The sequence below is a fragment of the Pseudophryne corroboree genome, chromosome 2 (assembly GCF_028390025.1).
Source record: "Pseudophryne corroboree isolate aPseCor3 chromosome 2, aPseCor3.hap2, whole genome shotgun sequence".
NCBI lineage: Eukaryota > Metazoa > Chordata > Amphibia > Anura > Myobatrachidae > Pseudophryne > Pseudophryne corroboree.
This window is the reverse complement of record NC_086445.1, coordinates 463,479,627-463,499,945: the sequence shown is the minus strand read 5'-3', so window position 1 is coordinate 463,499,945 and position 20,319 is coordinate 463,479,627. Positions and strand designations below refer to the sequence as shown.

Below are 20,319 nucleotides of genomic sequence, written 5' to 3'. Positions count from 1 at the left end.
GGTCAGGGCCCTAAAAAATATATATATATATATATATATATATAGTTAGGACGGCTGGAGTCAGAAAGTCTGACTTGCTGTTTATACTGTATACACCCAACAAGCTGGGTGCTCATGCTTCTAAGCAGTCTATTGCACGCTGGATTTGTAGTACAATTCAGCTTGCACATTCTGTGGCAGGCCTGCCACAGACGAAATATGTAGATGCCCATTCCACAAGGAAGGTGGGCTCATCCTGGGCGGCTGCCCGAGGAGTCTCGGCATTACAACTTTGCCGAGCAGCTACGTGGTCAGGGGAGAACACGTTTGTAAAATTTTACAAATTTTGATACTCTGGCTAAGGAGGACCTGGAGTTCTCTCATTCGGTGCTGCAGAGTCATCCGCACTCTCCCGCCCGTTTGGGAGCTTTGGTATAATCCCCATGGTCCTGACGGAGTCCCCAGCATCCACTAGGACGTTAGAGAAAATAAGAATTTACTTACCGATAATTCTATTTCTCGTAGTCCGTAGTGGATGCTGGGCGCCCATCCCAAGTGCGGATTGTCTGCAATGCTTGTACATAGTTATTGTTACAAAAATCGGGTTATTACTATTGTTGTGAGCCATCTTTTCGGAGGCTACTTCGTTTTGTTATCATACTGTTAACTGGGTTCAGATCACAAGTTGTACGGTGTGATTGGTGTGGCTGGTATGAGTCTTACCCGGGATTCAAGATCCTTCCTTATTGTGTACGCTCGTCCGGGCACAGTACCTAACTGAGGCTTGGAGGAGGGTCATAGGGGGAGGAGCCAGTACACACCATGTGACCTAAAAGCTTTTTTAGATGTGCCCTGTCTCCTGCGGAGCCCGCTATTCCCCATGGTCCTGACGGAGTCCCCAGCATCCACTACGGACTACGAGAAATAGAATTATCGGTAAGTAAATTCTTATTTTTCCTCATACATGTCGACACACACGTACCGACATACAGCACACACATAGGGAATGCTCTGATAGAGGACAGGACCCACTAGCCCTTTGGGGAGACAGAGGGAGAGTTTGCCAGCACACACCAAAACGCTATAATTATATAGGGACAACCTTTATATAAGTGTTCCTCCCTTATAGCATTTAATATATATTCATATCGCCAAATCAGTGCCCCCCCTCTCTGTTTTAACCCTGTTTCTGTAGTGCAGTGCAGGGGAGAGCATGGGAGCCTTCCCACCAGCATTTCTGTGAGGGAAAATGGCGCTGTGTGCTGAGGAGAATAGGCCCCGCCCCCTTTTCGGCGGGCTTCTTCTCCGGAGTTTGTGATATCTGGCAGGGGTTAAATACATCCATATAGCCTCAAGGGCTATATGTGATGTATTTTTCGCCATACAGGTATTATACATTGCTGCCCAGGGCGCCCCCCCCCCCCGCGCCCTGCACCCTCCGTGACCGCTGTGTGAAGTGTGCTGACAACAATGGCGCACAGCTGCAGTGCTGTGCGCTACCTGATGAAGACTGAAAGTCTTCTGCCGCCTGGTTCCGGACCTCTTCAATCTTCAGCATCTGCAAGGGGGGTCGGCGGCGCGGCTCCGGGACGAACCCCAGGGCGAGACCTGTGTTCCGACTCCCTCTGGAGCTAATGGTGTCCAGTAGCCTAAGAAGCCAATCCATCCTGCACGCAGGTGAGTTCACTTCTCTCCCCTAAGTCCCTCGATGCAGTGAGCCTGTTGCCAGCAGGACTCACTGAAAATAAAGAACCTAAAAACTTTTTCTAAGCAACTCTTTAAGAGAGCCACCTAGATTGCACCCTGCTCGGACGGGCACAAAAACCTAACTGAGGCTTGGAGGAGGGTCATAGGGGGAGGAGCCAGTACACACCATGTGATCCTAAAAGCTTGCTTTTGTGCCCTGTCTCCTGCGGAGCCGCTATTCCCCATGGTCCTGACGGAGTCCCCAGCATCCACTAGGACGTTAGAGAAATTACAGTTTTGATCAGTCTCGGGCTGATGCTGTTTTGTTTCATACTGTTCACTGGTTCGTATGTTCCAAGTTGTACGGTGTGGGCTGGTGTGTATCTTGCCCTTAGATTAGCAAAAATCCTTTCCTCGTACTGTCCGTCTCCTCTGGGCACAGTTCTCTGACTGAGGTCTGGAGGAGGGGCATAGAGGGAGGAGCCAGTGCACACCCATTCTAAAGTCTTTAGAGTGCCCATGTCTCCTGCGGAGCCCGTCTATACCCCATGGTCCTTACGGAGACCCCAGCATCCTCTACGGACTAGGAGAAAGAGATTTACCGGTAGGTTTAAAATCTTATTTTTCCCTACAGGTGCCACATAATAGATAAAAAAATGAGCGCTAAAAATTATCGTGTTATCATATATTAAGCAGCTTTTACACACATATTACAGCGCAGTTAAAGCCCCATTCTATTGATCAGATACTGTTACAGACATTACACTGGAAATGATCCCTTCAGATCATAGCTTTATTTGTATAGTGCCAATCATATTATAATGCGCTGTACAGAGGATATGTAATCATGCAGTCCCTGTTCAATTGAAATTTACAGTCTGGATTTTCTACAACACCGCTATGCAGTACCCGCCACTTCTTGGTGTGTTTAATCGGAATTTGCTTTGAATTGTATAACTGTGTTGAAACTCCTGCTTAAACATGCCGTAAAGCCAAGGAAGTGTTTTGTCAGTAGCCAATGAACCTTTTATGTTTTTGGAGACTTAAAGGAAATCTTAGCATCGGGAAGACACAGGGAGAACTACAAACTCCACACAGATAGGGTCCCGGTTGGAATCTGTCCCCAGTGCTGAGAGGCAGCAATGCTAACTCCAATAAACCATTCTAGACAATGTTTAAAAACGCCATGCAATCCAAGGAAAGTAATCAAGTTCAAATGAATTCATGATGCACACTGTTTTATATGAGGACTTACACAACTCATCACAAAATCAGATTAAATAGAAAAAAATAATTTTATTACTTATATCTCAAGATACATCTAAATGACACAATGTTTCCTAAACACAACTATATGTCTTCAAGAATCACCCTTCTTCTCTTCAGTTTTACCCGCTGAAATATTGAGACTCTGAAGCTGCTCATTAAGGTTGGTTACATGACTGTCGTCCAAACTTTCTAGAAATTTGGTGCCCGCACATGACTTCCCCGTCAGAGGGTCCACTACTCTGCCCACTTTGAAAATAATTTCAGACAGTTCGTGTTTGACATGCTTGCTCCGTCTTTCAGGCAAAGCTTTCAGCAGCACGATATCTCCTACTGTACATTGCTCCTGGGCATCATGTGCAAAGTAAGTCTTCCTCTTGTTGTAATACTAGATCAGGAGAATAAGAAACAGCATTTAATGTACTGTACTTAACAGAAGGCTCACTGTGCACCAATAATACAATCTCACCAATGTTTCATGTTTAGTTACTTGGGATTTAAGACCTCTATATAGCCTGCTATTATAAATATATTTAATGACACAATAATCTGCTGTTTTTCAATTTCATCTATTATTTTTGTGAATGTGGCTAATTACAGACATTTCAAAATTTAGGTTTCCCATCTGGCATTGCCATACTTCCGAAGGACACTCCTTTATATGGTCATTTTTAGTCTACGTTAGTAACCTCCCATTAGGAGCTGAGGTCTGTTTTCGTTTCTAAAGGATAACAGGAGTTTGATTAATGAGGTTTAAGGGGGACATTTACTAAGCAGTGATAAGAGCGGAGAAGTGAGCCAGTGGAGAAGTTGCCCATGGCAACCAATCAGCACTGAATTAACATTTATAAATTTGCATACTATAACATTATACAGAACTGCTGATCGGTTGATGGGGCAACTTCTCCTCTGGCTCACTTCTCCGCTCTTATCGCTGCTTAATAAATGTCCCCCTAAGTGTCATATACAGTACTTAGACTTGTCATAATATCTCTTTAATTCAGGACACCTATGATTTACACAGGTGCTGTGGCTGGCTAAAGTCACATCTGCATTTCACCTGGTTTAAATAAGCTGTAAAACCTGTGTAAATCATAGGTGTCCTGGATTAAAGGGATATTATGGCAAGTCTACATATAATGCATAATGGTTCAACCAGATAGTAATAGAACAAATTGCTTATTGATGTTATGGAATTTCAGCCAGGGGTCAAATGGCTTTTAAATATGGAAGATAAATTATTTGATTCAGTAAAATACAGCCCACCAAGGTGAGGGCTGAGAGTGGAGCAGCAGTGGATGAAGGTTTGTAAGGAAAGTAGTTGAGTCACTACATTCAAAATAGATTATGGAGGTGAAGGTCTGGGGAAGACCACTGAGACGGAAACTGCAATAATCAATCAATGCAAAACATAAGGGTATACACTAAGGTTCTTGCAGTATTCTGTGGAGGATACGTGCATTCTGGAAATGTGTCCAAGGTGTACGTAACAGGAATTGGATACAGACTGGATGTGGGAAACAAAGGACATTTCTGAATATAGGATGACACCCAGGCGGTGAGCTTCAGGAGTAAGGTTTGTTTCTCTTACGTCCTAGAGGATGCTGGGGACTCCGTAAGGACCATGGGGTATAGACGGGCTCCGCAGGAGACATGGGCACTCTAAAGACTTTAGAATGGGTGTGCACTGGATCCTCCCTCTATGCCCCTCCTCCAGACCTCAGTTAGATCCTGTGCCCAGGGGAGACTGGGTGCACTGCAGGGGAGCTCTACTGAGTTTCTCTGAAAAATACTTTTTGTTAGGTTTTTTATTTTCAGGGAGCACTGCTGGCAACAGGCTCCCTGCATCGTGGGACTGAGGGGAGAGAAGCAGACCTACTTCAATGATAGGCTCTGCTTCTTAGGCTACTGGACACCATTAAACTCCAATTTATAAACTCTTGCGCTATATTAAAAAAATTTATTAAATATGATATGGCTGAAAATAATAACTAACTCCTATTAAATTAAAAAATATTTAATAATGTAAGAATAATCACAAGTTATAAAACAAGACCGGTCTTAGTAGTTTAAACATCTAAGATAACAAGTATACATACTTTCTAATAAAAGGAGGTGGACTTGAGCATATTCTGTGCACAGAAGTGTGTAAACTAGCTCTATAGCTAAATAACTCAATTCAGAAAGTCAAAGATAAATCAAGTATAGCGGCTGGTGATGCCCATATAGTAAATGTTTCCAATTGACAGTCACCTTGTATCAAAGTTCCTTTGAACGTGACAGTCCAACATAAGACAGTGAACTGAGTGAGAGCCGTTCCAACCGGAATCTTACGTGAGATGAAGACAAGTTGTGTCAGCAGAAATACATCCCGACGCCCACCATGCTGGCTTCTAGCTGCGGGAAATACGGCACTTGCACTGGCGCCTGCTGTAACCTATCCTACTCTGTCTGGATGCTCCACAGATCTCCACCTCTACGTGCCGTTTGTGGGCACCGGTGAGCGGCTCCTCTTCACTCGGAAGTGAACAAACCAGCAGATAGATTGTGCAGCTGGTATATAATACGGGTCTCACTCCAGCGGGGGTCCACGGTTGGACCCCCGCTGGAGTGAGACCCGTATTATATACCACATGCAGCATCTATCTGCTGGTTTGTTCACTTCCGAGTGATGTTTTGCATATCACAGATGACCCCTCTGTCCCTGACACGAGGGTATGCATGTTTAAGGAAAAGAAACCCGAGGTAACTTTTCCCCCATCTCATGAGCTGAATGAGTTATTTGAAAAAGCTTGGGAAACTCTAGACAAGAAACTGCAGATTCCCAAGAGAATTCTTATGGCGTATCCTTTCCCGGCACAGGACAGGTTACGGTGGGAATCCTAACTCAAGGTGGACAAGGCTTTAACGCGCTTGTCCAAAAAGGTGGCGCTACCATCCCCAGACACGGCAGCCCTCAAGGATCCTGCGTATCGCAGGCAGGAGACTACCTTAAAATCAATTTATACACATACGGGTGCCTTGCTCAGACCGGCAATAGCGTCAGCTTGGGTTTGTAGCGCCGTAGCAGCTTGGGTGGTTACCTTGTCAGCCGACATTGATAACCTAGATAGAGATACCATTTTATTGACCTTAGCTCACATTAGAGACGCAGTCTTATATATGAGAGACGCTCAGAGAGACGTTGGGCTGCTGGGTTAGAGAGCCAACGCCATGGCGATTTCTGCTAGGCGAGCCCGGTGGACCCTCCAATGGACGGGTGATGCCAATTCAAAGAGGCATATGGAAGTTTTGCCTTACAAGCGTGAGGTTTTTTTTTGGGGAAGGTCTCGCGGACCTGGTTTCCACATCTACCGCGGGTAAATCGACTTTTTTACCTTATGTTCCTCCGCAGCAAAAGAAAACACCACAATATCAGATGCAGTCCTTTCGGTCGCATAAGTCTAGAAGAGGTCGGGGCTCTTCCTTCCTCGCCAGAGGTAAGGGTAAAGGGAAAAGAATGCCTGCTACGGCTAGTTCCCAGGAGCAGAAGTCCCCCCCGGCTTCTACTAAATCCACCGCATGACACTGGGGCTCCTCTGAGGGAGTCCGCGCCGGTGGGGGCACGTCTTCGACTCTTCAGCCACGTCTGGGTTCAGTCAGACGTGGATCCTTGGGCAATGGAAATTGTATCCCAAGGCTACAAGCTGGAATTCGAAGACGTGCCTCCTCGCCGGTTTTTCATATCGGCTTTACCAGCTTCTTCCCCAGAAAGGGAGATAGTTTTTGGATTGCAGCTAAAACTGTGTCAACAACAAGTGGTTGTCGAGGTTCCCCTAGTTCAACAGGGGAAGTGGTACTATTCAACCCTATTTGTGGTCCTGAAACCGGATGGCTCGGTCAGACCCATTCTAAATTTAAAATCCCTAAACCTGTACTTGACAAAGTTCAAAATCAAGATGGAATCGCTCCGGGCAGTTATCTCCAGCCTGGAAGGGGGGGGGATTTTATGGTGTCACTAGACATAAAGGATGCATACCTTCATGTCCCCATATATCCCCCTCATCAGGCGTACCCGAGATTCGCTGTACAGGACTGTCATTACCAGTTTCAGATGTTGCCGTTTGGGCTTTCCACGGCCCTGCGGATTTTTACCAAGGTAATGGCGGAAATAATGGTGCTCCTGCGCAGGCAGGGAGTCACAATTATCCCGTACTTGGACGATCTCCTGATAAAAGCGAGATCGAGAGATCAGTTGCTGAAAAGCGCGTCGCTCTCCCTGAGAGTGCTGCAGCACCATGGCTGGATTCTAAATCTACCAAAGTCGCAGTTGGTTCCAACGGCTCGGCTATCTTTCTTAGGCATGATTCTGGACATGGAACAAAAGAGGGTTTTTCTCCCGATGGAAAAAGCCCAGCAACTCCAGAACATGGTCAGAGACCTGTTAAAACCGAAAAGAGTGTCAGTCCATCAGTGCACTCGAGTACTGGGAAAAATGGTGGCAACCTATGAGGCCATCCCCTTCGGCAGGTTTCATGCGAGGACATTTCAGTGGGACCTTCTGGACAAGTGGTCTGGGTCCCATCTTCAAATTCATCAGAAAATAAGCTTGTCCCCCAGGGCCAGGGTGTCTCTCCTGTGGTGGCTGCAGAGTGCTCATCTTCTAGAGGGTCGCAGGTTCAGCATTCAAGACTGGGTTCTGGTGACCACGGACGCGAGCCTCCGAGGATGGGGAGCAGTCACACAAGGAAGACATTTTCAGGGAACATGGTCAAGCCAGGAGGCTTGTCTGCACATCAACATACTGGAATTAAGGGCCATATACAACGGCCTACGACAAGCGGAGAATCTTCTTCACGAACTACCGGTTCTGATTCAATCGGACAACGCCACAGCCGTGGCTCATGTAAACCGCCAAGGCGGGACAAAGAGCAGAGTGGCAATGGCGGAAGCCACACGGATTCTGCGCTGGGCGGAAAATCACGTAAGCGCTCTGTCAGCAGTCTTCATTCCAGGAGTGGACAACTGGGAAGCAGACTTCCTCAGCAGACACGATCTCCATCCAGGAGAGTGGGGACTTCATCAAGAAGTTTTTGCAGAGATAACAAGTCGTTGGGGACTTCCTCAAATAGACATGATGGTGTCACGCCTCAACAAGAAGCTTCAGAGGTATTGTGCCAGGTCAAGGGACCCTCAGGCAGTAGCGGTAGACGCCCTGGTGACACCATGGGTGTTTCAGTCAGTCTATGTATTCCCTCCTCTTCCTCTCATCTCCAAAATATTGAGAATCATAAGAAGAAAAAGAGTGCAGACAATACTCATTGTTCCAGATTGGCCTCGAAGGGCCTGGTATTCAGATCTTCAGGAGATGCTCACAGAAGATCCATGGCCTCTTCCTCTCAGGGAGGACCTGTTGCAGCAGGGGCCATGCGTGTTCCAGGACTTACCGCGGTTACGCTCGACGGCATGGTGGTTGAACGCCGAATCTTAGCTGGAAAAGGTATTCCGGAAGAAGTCATCCCTACTCTGATAAGGGCTAGGAAGGAGGTGACGGCGAAACATTATCACCGTATCTGGAGGAAGTATGTTTCTTGGTGTGAAGCCAAGAATGCTCCTACGGAAGATTTCCACCTGGGCCGTTTTCTCCATTTTCTACAGACAGGAGTGGATATGGGCCTGAAGTTAGGGCCGAAATCTGTACCTTAATGGAGCCTATCTATATTCTTTCAGAAGGAATTGGCTTCTCTCCCAGAAGTCCAGACTTTTGTAAAGGGAGTGCTGCACATCCAGCCTCCTTTTGTGCCCCCAGTGGCACCATGGGACCTTAATGTGGTGTTACAGTTCCTTAAGTCACACTGGTTTGAACCTCTTCAAACAGTGGAGTTGAAATTTCTCACTTGGAAAGTGGTCATGTTGTTAGCCTTGGCATCTGCGAGGCGGGTGTCCGAATTGGCGGCTTTGTCTCACAAAAGCCCCTATCTGATTTTCCATGTGGATAGAGCAGAGTTGAGGACTCGTCCTTAATTTCTGCCTAAGGTGGTTTCATCGTTTCATATGAACCAACCTATTGTGGTGCCTGTGGCTACGGGGGACTTGGAGGATTCCAAGTCTCTTGATGTAGTCAGGGCCTTAAAAGTTTATATAGCCAGGACGGCTCGGATTAGGAAAACAGAGGCACTGTTTGTCCTGTATGCAGCCAACAAGGTTGGCGCCCCTGCTTCTAAGCAGACTATTGCCCGCTGGATCTGTAACACGATTCAGCAGGCTCATTCTACGGCTGGTTTGCCGGTACCAAATTCGGTAAAGGCCCATTCCACTAGGAAGGTGGGCTCTTCTTGGGCGGCTGCCCGAGGTGTCTCGGCATTGCAACTTTGCCGAGCGGCTACTTGGTCGGGTTCAAACACTTGCTAAATTCTACAAGTTTGATACCTTGGCTGAGGAGGACCTCATGTTTGCTCAATCGGTGCTGCAGAGTCATCCGCACTCTCCCGCCCGATTGGGAGCTTTGGTATAAACCCCATGGTCCTTAAGGAGTCCCCAGCATCCTCTAGAACGTAAGAGAAAATAAGAATTTACTTACCGATAATTCTATTTCTCGTAGTCCGTAGTGGATGCTGGGAACTCCGTAAGGACCATGGGGAATAGCGGCTCCGCAGGAGACTGGGCACAAAAGTAAAAGCTTTAGGACTACCTGGTGTGCACTGGCTCCTCCCCCTATGACCCTCCTCCAAGCCTCAGTTAGGATACTGTGCCCGGACGAGCGTACACAATAAGGAAGGATTTTGAATCCCGGGTAAGACTCATACCAGCCACACCAATCACACTGTACAACCTGTGATCTGAACCCAGTTAACAGCATGATAACAGAGGAGCCTCTGAAAAGATGGCTCACAACAATAATAACCCGATTTTTGTAACAATAACTATGTACAAGTATTGCAGACAATCCGCACTTGGGATGGGCGCCCAGCATCCACTACGGACTACGAGAAATAGAATTATCGGTAAGTAAATTCTTATTTTCTCTGACGTCCTAGTGGATGCTGGGAACTCCGTAAGGACCATGGGGATTATACCAAAGCTCCCAAACGGGCGGGAGAGTGCGGATGACTCTGCAGCACCGAATGAGAGAACTCCAGGTCCTCCTCAGCCAGGGTATCAAATTTGTAGAATTTAGCAAACGTGTTTGCCCCTGACCAAGTAGCTGCTCGGCAAAGTTGTAAAGCCGAGACCCCTCGGGCAGCCGCCCAAGATGAGCCCACCTTCCTTGTGGAATGGGCTTTTACAGATTTTGGCTGTGGCAGGCCTGCCACAGAATGTGCAAGCTGAATTGTACTACAAATCCAACGAGCAATAGTCTGCTTAGAAGCAGGAGCACCCAGCTTGTTGGGTGCATACAGGATAAACAGCGAGTCAGATTTTCTGACTCCAGCCGTCCTGGAAACATATTTTCAGGGCCCTGACTACGTCCAGCAACTTAGAGTCCTCCAAGTCCCTAGTAGCCGCAGGTACCACAATAGGCTGGTTCAAGTGAAACGCTGAAACCACCTTAGGGAGAAATTGAGGACGAGTCCTCAATTCTGCCCTGTCCGCATGAAAAATTAGGTAAGGGCTTTTATAGGATAAAGCCGCCAATTCTGAGACACGCCTGGCTGAAGCCAGGGCTAACAGCATTACCACTTTCCATGTGAGATATTTTAAGTCCACAGTGGAGAGTGGTTCAAACCAATGTGATTTTAGGAACCCCAAAACTACATTGAGATCCCAAGGTGCCACTGGAGGCACAAAAGGAGGCTGTATATGCAGTACCCCCTTGACAAACGTCTGAACTTCAGGAACTGAAGCCAGTTCTTTTTGGAAGAAAATCGACAGGGCCGAAATTTGAACCTTAATGGACCCTAATTTTAGGCCCATAGACAGTCCTGTTTGCAGGAAATGCAGGAAACGACCCAGTTGAAATTCCTCTGTAGGGGCTTTCCTGGCCTCGCACCACGCAACATATTTACGCCAAATACGGTGATAATGTTGTACGGTTACATCCTTCCTGGCTTTGATCAGGGTAGGGATGACTTCATCCGGAATGCCTTTTTCCTTCAGGATCCGGCGTTCAACCGCCATGCCGTCAAACGCAGCCGCGGTAAGTCTTGGAACAGACAGGGTCCCTGCTGGAGCAGGTCCTTTCTTAGAGGTAGAGGCCACGGGTCCTCTGTGAGCATCTCTTGAAGTTCCGGGTACCAAGTCCTTCTTGGCCAATCCGGAGCCACGAGTATAGTCCTTACTCCTCTCCTCCTTATGATTCTCAGTACCTTGGGTATGAGAGGCAGAGGAGGGAACACATACACTGACTGGTACACCCACGGTGTTACCAGAGCGTCCACAGCTATTGCCTGAGGGTCCCTTGACCTGGCGCAATACCTGTCCAGTTTTTTGTTGAGGCGGGACGCCATCATGTCCACCTTTGGTTTTTCCCAACGGTTCACAATCATGTGGAAGACTTCTGGGTGAAGTCCCCACTCCCCCGGGTGGAGGTCGTGTCTGCTGAGGAAGTCTGCTTCCCAGTTGTCCACTCCCGGAATGAACACTGCTGACAGTGCTATCACATGATTTTCCGCCCAGCGAAGAATCTTTGCAACTTCTGTCATTGCCCTCCTGCTTCTTGTGCCGCCCTGTCCGTTTACGTGGGCGACTGCCGTGATGTTGTCCGACTGGATCAGCACCGGCTGACCTTGAAGCAGAGGTTTTGCTAGGCTTAGAGCATTGTAGATGGCCCTTAGCTCCAGGATATTTATGTGAAGTGATGTCTCCAGGCTTGACCACAAACCCTGGAAATTTCTTCCCTGTGTGACTGCTCCCCAGCCTCTCAGGCTGGCATCCGTGGTCACCAGGACCCAGTCCTGAATGCCGAATCTGCGGCCCTCTAGAAGATGAGCACTCTGCAACCACCACAGGAGAGACACCCTTGTCCTTGGTGACAAGATTATCCGCTGATGCATCTGAAGATGCGACCCGGACCATTTGTCTAGCAGATCCCACTGGAAGGTTCTTGCGTGGAATCTGCCGAATGGGATTGCTTCGTAAGAAGCCACCATCTTTCCCAGGACCCTTGTGCATTGATGCACTGAGACTTGGCCTGGCTTTAGGAGATTTCTGACTAGTTCGGATAACTCCCTGGCTTTCTCCTCCGGGAGAAACACCTTTTTCTGGACTGTGTCCAGGATCATCCCTAGGAATAGAAGTCGTGTCGTCGGGATCAGCTGCGATTTTGGAATATTGAGAATCCAACCGTGATGGCGCAGCACTATCTGAGATAGTGCTACTCCGACTTCCAACTGTTCCCTGGATCTTGCCCTTATCAGGAGATCGTCCAAGTAAGGGATAACTAAAACTCCCTTCCTTCGAAGGACTATCATCATTTCGGCCATTACCTTGGTAAAGACCCGGGGTGCCGTGGACAATCCAAACGGCAGCGTCTGAAACTGATAGTGACAGTTCTGTACCACAAACCTGAGGTACCCTTGGTGAGAAGGGTAAATTGGGACATGTAGGTAAGCATCCTTGATGTCCAGAGACACCATATAGTCCCCTTCTTCCAGGTTTGCAATCACTGCTCTGAGTGACTCCATCTTGAATTTGAACCTTTGTATGTAAGTGTTCAAGGATTTTAGGTTTAAAATTGGTCTAACCGAGCCGTCCGGCTTCGGTACCACAAATAGTGTGGAATAGTACCCCTTTCCCTGTTGTAGGAGGGGTACCTTGATTATCACCTGCTGGGAATACAGCTTGTGAATGGCTTCCAATACTGCCTCCCTGTCTGAGGGAGACGTCGGTAAAGCAGACTTTAGAAAACGGCGAGGGGGAGACGTCTCGAATTCCAATTTGTACCCCTGAGATACCACCTGAAGGATCCAGGGGTCCACTTGCGAGTGAGCCCACTGCGCACTGAACTTCTTGAGACGGGCCCCCACCGTGCCTGAGTCCGCTTGTAGAGCCCCAGCGTCATGCTGAGGACTTTGCGGAGGCGGGAGAGGGCTTTTGTTCCTGGGAACTGGCTGTTTGTTGCAGCCTTTTTCCTCTCCCTCTGCCACGGGGCAGAAATGAGGCGCCTTTTGCCCGCTTGCCTTTATGGGGCCGAAAGGACTGCGCCTGATAATATGGCGTCTTCTTAGGTTGAGAAGCTACCTGGGGTAAAAATTTGGATTTTCCAGCAGTTGCCGTGGCTACCAGGTCAGATAGACCTACCCCAAATAACTCCTCCCCCTTATAAGGCAATACTTCCATGTGCCTTTTAGAATCCGCATCACCTGACCACTGCCGCGTCCATAAACCTCTTCTTGCAGAAATGGACAGCGCGCTAACTCTTGATGCCAGTCGGCAAATATCCCTCTGTGCATCACGCATATATAGAAATGCATCCTTCAAATGCTCTATAGTCAGTAATATACTGTCCCTATCTAGGGTATCAATATTTTCAGTCAGGGAATCCGACCACGCCAGGCCCGCACTGCACATCCAGGCTGAGGCGATAGCTGGTCGCAGTATAACACCCGTGTGAGAGTATATACATTTTAGGATATTCTCCAGTTTTCTATCGGCAGGTTCCTTTAGGGCGGCCGTATCAGGAGAGGGTAGTGCTACCTGTTTAGACAAGCGTGTGAGCGCTTTATCCACCCTAGGGGGTGTTTCCCAACGTGCCCTATCCTCTGGCGGGAAAGGGTACGATGCCAATAACCTTTTAGGAATTATTAGTTTTTTATCGGGGGAAACCCACGCCTCATCACACACTTCATTTAATTCCTCGGATACAGGAAAAACTACAGGCAGTTTTTTCTCACCAAACATAATACCCTTTTTAGTGGTACTTGTATTATCAGATATATGCAATACATTTTTTATTGCTTCAATCATGTAACGTGTGGCCCTAGTGGAAGTCACGTTTGTCTCCTCATCATCGACACTGGAGTCAGAATCCGTGTCTGTGTCTGCCATTTGAGGTAACGGGCGTTTTAAAGCCCCTGATGGCGTTTGAGACCCCTGGACAGGCACAAGCTGAGTAGCCGGCTGTCTCATGTCGTCAACAGTCTGTCGTAAGGAGCTGACACTCACGCAATTCCTTCCACAAGCTCATCCACTCAGGTGTCGACTCCCTAGGGGGTGACAACTCTATAATAGGCAATTGCTCCGCCTCCATCTCATTTTCCTCCTCAAACATGTCGACACAATCGTACCGACACACCGCACACACACAGGGAATGCTCTGATAGAGGACAGGACCCCACTAGCCCTTTGGGGAGACAGAGGGAGAGTATGCCAGCACACACCAGAGCGCTATATATATATACAGGAATACCACTATAAAATGTGCTTCTCCCTTTATAGCTGCTGTTAGTATAAAACTGCGCCAAATTAGTGCCCCCCCTCTCTTTTTTACCCTTTTCTGTAGTGCAGGACTGCAGGGGAGAGTCAGGGAGACGTCCTTCCAGCGGAGCGGTGATGGAAAATGGCGCCCGTGTGCTGAGGAGATAGGCTCCGCCCCCTTCTCGGCGGCCTTTTCTCCCGCTTTTTAGGTGAGTTCTGGCAGGGGTTAAAATACACCCATATAGCCCTGGGGGTTATATGTGGTGTATTTATGCCAGCCAAGGTGTTTTACATTGCTGCTCAGGGCGCCCCCCCCTAGCGCCCTGCACCCTCAGTGACCGGAGTGTGAAGTGTGCCTGAGTAACAATGGCGCACAGCTGCAGTGCTGTGCGCTACCTTGTTGAAGACTGATGTCTTCTGCCGCCGATTTTTCCGGACCTTTTCTTGCTTCTGGCTCTGTAAGGGGGCCGGCGGCGCGGCTCCGGGACCGAGCTCCGAGGCTGGGCCTGTGTTCGGTCCCTCTGGAGCTAATGGTGTCCAGTAGCCTAAGAAGCCCAATCCACTCTGCACGCAGGTGAGTTCGCTTCTTCTCCCCTTAGTCCCTCGATGCAGTGAGCCTGTTGCCAGCAGGTCTCACTGAAAATAAAAAACCTAAAACTAAACTTTTCACTAAGAAGCTCAGGAGAGCCCCTAGTGTGCACCCTTCTCGGCCGGGCACAAAAATCTAACTGAGGCTTGGAGGAGGGTCATAGGGGGAGGAGCCAGTGCACACCAGGTAGTCCTAAAGCTTTTACTTTTGTGCCCAGTCTCCTGCGGAGCCGCTATTCCCCATGGTCCTTACGGAGTTCCCAGCATCCACTAGGACGTCAGAGAAAATACGATTTTAAACCTACCGGTAAATCTTTTTCTCCTAGTCCGTATAAGGGTTATGTTACAGTTTTGATCAGTCTCGGGCTGATGCTGTTTTGTTTCATACTGTTAACTGGTTCGTATATTACATGTTATACGGTGTGGATGGTGTGGGCTGGTATGAATCTTGCCCTTGGATTAACAAAATCCTTTGCTCGTACTGTCCGTCTCCTCTGGGCACAGTTTCTCTAACTGAGGTCTGGAGGAGAAGCATAGAGGGAGGAGCCAGTGCACACCATTCTAAAGTCTTTAGAGTGCCCATGTCTCCTGCGGAGCCCGTCTATACCCCATGGTCCTTACGGAGTCCCCAGCATCCTCTACGGACTAGGAGAAAAAGATTTACCGGTAGGTTTAAAATCTTATTTTTCATGTTGTACAGATATACTGAGATTAGGTAGGCAAAACTGATCTTGTGAATCTTGTCCTTTACATAGGCAAGATCTGGTGCACTGATAGCGGTCAGGGGATTTGTATTAAAAAGACTGTGAAGATATTTCATTTTAATAAATAGGCAACTAGGGTTAGAGGCAAGGATGAAGAGGACAGACTGGAACTATGTTTATTTGGTTAAGGGCAAAGAAGTTGCTGGACAGTTACTGAAAATGAACAGAAGATGAAATTTCAGCAGGTACAGTAAGAGGAGGCTTAGTGACGTTAGTACGCGTAGGAGAGCTATGCATGTGATGGAGAGAGAGAGAGAGAGAGAGAGAGAGAGAGAGAGAGAGAGAGAGAGAGAGAGAGAGAGAGAGAGAGAGAGAGAGAGAGAGAGAGAGAGAGAGCGCAAGGAGTGTATGAAACATAAGGTGGACAAAGTCTGGAGAACACAAGATCAAGGCAGTAGTCACCATAATGGGTAGAAGAGTTTGTGCAAGAGAGGAGATTAGATAGTGTAAGCATGGACATAATCAATAGGGTTGTTGAAAGGACTCATGACAATGATGTTACAGGATACAAAAATAAGGGCACTAGACAGAGAAACAGCAAAGTGATAGATTTGTACAGTGCAATGATAGATTGCAGCAGGTACAGAGAGATGGGGTGAACATCTCATTAGTATGTACTTCAAAAAATTGGGACAAAAGTGATGGAATAGTTGGCGAAACGGTGACTGTGTAATGACTAGAAAGATCACTCCATCCCCATCTCCTTATATGTCTCCAGACTTGGGGTGTGGATAAAGTGGAGACCACCATGTAAAAGGTTGTTTTGCAAGGCAGAATGTGATTGTGTGAGCCAAAGTTTTGGAATTGCCAAATTAAGGTTGTTTCAGAGGAAGAGGTTATTTACAAACTTAAAAGAGATGAAAAATGTGTTTTATGCCCGATTCTCACTATGCGGCAGGGGCTAGATCGGTCCATAGTCAGTATCGCAAGCACATAATGACTGTGCTTGCGATACTGACTATGTGCGATTTTGGCTAAGTGTCAATTTTGACTATCTCTTCTATAGAGATAGTCAAAATTGACTTGCCTGCACAGTCTATCTAGGCTTGCAATGCAGACCGCGTGGGACCGCGCATAGGGATCGCAAGGTGACTTTTACCCTGTGATCTGCACTAACTTTTCTTACGATTTTGACTATAGTATATAGTCAAAATCGTAAGAAAAAAATCTCGGGGGGCGTGGCCTAGCTGGCATCAAGGGAGGTCAGGATCTTGCAGAGCTCCAGCCAGCAATCTTTTAAAAAGAACCCCCTGGCCCAGAATTGAGGGCATCTATATAATTATACAGACCCCTAAGCCCTGCTAAGCCACCTTACCTTCAGAGGTCGAGGCTGCGGAATCGGGGGGGCCCTACGCTGCCCCCTGCGGATTGCGGCCTACCTCTGTCCCTGAAGCCGGGGCCTCGATTTTGGAGTGAAGACGGGGAGCCACCGGGCCCGGACCGGCAGTTACACAGGCATTTCCCTCCACCTGATCAGCTATCTGGAGGTCGGGCACCCTGCACAGCAAACCCCTAAAGCCCCACCAAGGACCGGGGACCGGGCGGCCTGCGGGAGACAGCGGCCGGGACACATAGAACGGGCGGCCGGCGGCCATCTTGGGGTTGGCACCGCCTGAAAATCCATCTTCTGCGCTGCCCCGCCGATCCCCAGCCTCTACGGGCACCTGACATTCGCCCCCCACCTCACATGCCCCCGTTTAACAGCTCCCCCACCCCGCTGACGAGAGATAAAGGCCGGGAGAGCTCCGGAGGGACCTGGTCTCATCGATTGGCGGCGGCCATCTTGAGGTTGGCATGGCACCCATCCTGCTTTATAGCTGGAGATAGGCTGTAACAGGAGCTCCCTCTGGTGGTTGCTTCTGGATTTGCAGCTGCTATACATTTATTCCTATAATCCTGCCTGTCCACAGATCTCCTATCTGACAACCGGAGGGGAATCATCATTGTATATCATCTTGCAATAACCGATGTGATACCTCAACTACCCTGTCGTAATCTGCTGTGTCCTGTAGACTCACTGAAGTGGATGTCTAGCTCTTACCACGTCACCTCAAGCCTTTCGACATATACATCACGCGGCTGTGACATTCCGGAGTGTCACATGACGACACCACTAACACGTTACTTCTTGTGAATCAGCCCCGTGGCGACCTGATATGCCGACTATCTTCATAGTAATGTAACTTTCCAAGATCTCCCCTACGCTGATGTGACCCTCATTGAATCACTCTCTGCGCCCTACTTTATCTCTAATCTATCTCTGCGACCTCATATGGAGAAGTTCCTGGTGTCCACTCCAATGTCCTCAACTAGTCTTATCTCAGGCACACGCGAGGACACGTCCCACAGAAATTCTTCTGGCTCCGATTGCTCCACCACCCGATCCCGTTCCCAAAGAAAACGTACTAACACTACGACTACCAAACAGCCTAAGATGAAACCCACTGACATTGCTGCGGTTCTCGGACCTCTCCTAGACGAAAAACTGGCGGGCATCAAAGAAGCCATTGACTCCACCTTAGCCCAGCTAACTCAACACAGTGGTCGTCTAGATGAAGTTGAACAGAGGGTCTCAACATTGGAGGACGACCTACAAGCTGCACAATCTACCATACAGTCCCAGACCACAGAAATTAAAGGACTCACTGATAAACTAGATGACTTGGAGAATCGGAGCCGTCGGAATAACCTGAGGGTGGTGGGCATACCTGAGTCGATAAGGGGCCATGCACTGCTGGACCTTTTATCCAACTGGCTACCTGATAAATTAGGTGTGGATCTTCAGGGCTCATCGTTAGCCATTGAAAGGGCACATAGGATCGGCCCTGAACGCAGAGACTCAGCCGGACGCCCTAGACCTGTTATCCTGCGGATTCTAAACTACGCGGATAAAGCCAAGCTTTTAGACCACTACCGCAAGTCAGAGAGTCTCCTCTACAAGGGTGAAAGGCTGCTCATCTTCCAGGACTTCTCCACCCATGTCGCCAACAAGCGCAGAGAGTTCGCTCCGATATGCAAGCGACTATTTGAAGATAACGTCAAGTTTTCACTATTATACCCTGCCCGTCTTCGGGTCTTTGTCAATGGGAAACCATGCTTTTTTGATGATCCGATGGCGGCAAAGGCCCATTTTGCACACCCTGACACTTGACTGTTCACCATTACTTAACGATTGCATATCTTTATACTTGTCTTGATTAACAGGTCACACAGTGTTCGGGATATGATATAGGCATGCTATTTGCGCATGCCGGAGGCTCCACCTCCCATTGTTTCATATCTGTTAGTTTAACGTTTTTGTCTGTTTGTTTGTTTGTTCGTTCTGCCTGCTGGGATAATGTGTCTCGATCCTCCATAGGTTGGCCCCTCCTTGCTCATTGGGACGGGGGGGGGCACCATTTCACCTATACGATTTTGATATTCTGCCTTCCATCTACGGGGGTAGGATAGCATAGCTACCCATGCTACCACTCAAACCTCAACTCCGGTGACAACCCCACTTTTAAATTTTAATATAGTTTCTTGGAATGTGGAGGGTCTCAACAGCCCCATTAAACGCAAGAAGGTGGCTGCCCACCTCTCTCGCTTGTCCCCCCAAGTCGTGTTCCTACAAGAAACACACTGGGTGCATGATTCCCCTGTGTCATTAAAAGCCCCCTGGATCGGAGAATGTATATCTGCTCCTTACACCAATAAAACCAGAGGGGTTGCCATCCTCTTTCATAGAAATCTCCAATTCTCCATCCGTAAAAAATATATTGACCCAGAGGGCAGATTTATCCTCCTAGATGTTTCCATTGACAATGTAATATACACCTTTTTGAATTTATATGCACCCACTGGATCTAACAATCTCTTCTTTGCAGATATCCTTCAGAGAGTACTGTCCTGGGGCGGAAAAAATTTAATCCTAGGGGGAGATTTCAACACGGTCGTTGATCCATCCATGGACAGGTCGGGGGTGAGTACCAAAAAACCCGGATCCTCTTCTACTCTACTTTCCTCTCTCTGCTCTCAACTTACCTTACTAGATCCTTGGCGTACACACCATCCCCTTCAACGGGATTATTCCTTTTATTCACACCCACACTCTACTCACTCCCGCATTGACTATCTATTTCTGTCTAAACACCTCTTCTTTAAAGTCACCCACACCTCAATCAAGGACATCATCATTTCAGACCACGCTCCCATCACCCTGTCCCTACATTTATCCCTACCCCAGAACATTTCTAAATGTTGGAGATTCCCAGCATATCTCATACACTCAGAAGATTTCTTATTACATCTCAAACATTCCTGGCATAATTATACTACTGATAACCTGGATCAAGCATCTAACACTCCACTCTTCTGGGGGGCCTCTAAGGCAGTCCTTCGAGGCCATATTATTTCCTATGTTAATTCCAAGCGTAAGAAATTCAACACCAAATTGCAGGAACTTAGCGCGGCTCTCACACTCGCATATCGCACTTATAAACAATGCGACAATCCTACTCAGAGAAACGTACCTCATGGCAAAACAAATCTATGATACCTTTCTCACCGAACAGGCCCAGATCAGCTATGATTACGGCAGAAATAGATTCCATAGGTGGGGAAACAAGTCTGGAAGACTATTGGCCAACTTGGTTAGGGGGCCCCGAAACAAAACATGGGTTAACTCGTTGCACAGCTCTGGAGGTGTTCTTTCTGATCCCGC

The 20,319-nt window shown here is 48.0% G+C and overlaps 1 protein-coding gene across 2 annotated transcripts in view; it reads right to left on the bottom strand.

The window, feature by feature from the left end:
• Positions 1 to 2,941: 2,941 nt before the first annotated feature.
• Positions 2,942 to 20,319, bottom strand: part of MRPS17 (mitochondrial ribosomal protein S17) — a 40,189-nt gene continuing 22,811 nt past the window's right edge. For both annotated transcript variants that reach the window (XM_063953776.1, XM_063953775.1), the window contains one exon: positions 2,942 to 3,319. In XM_063953776.1, coding sequence (XP_063809846.1) covers positions 3,026 to 3,319 — 294 coding nt within the window. In that variant the 3' untranslated portion in view covers positions 2,942 to 3,025. The remainder of the gene's footprint in view (positions 3,320 to 20,319) is intronic.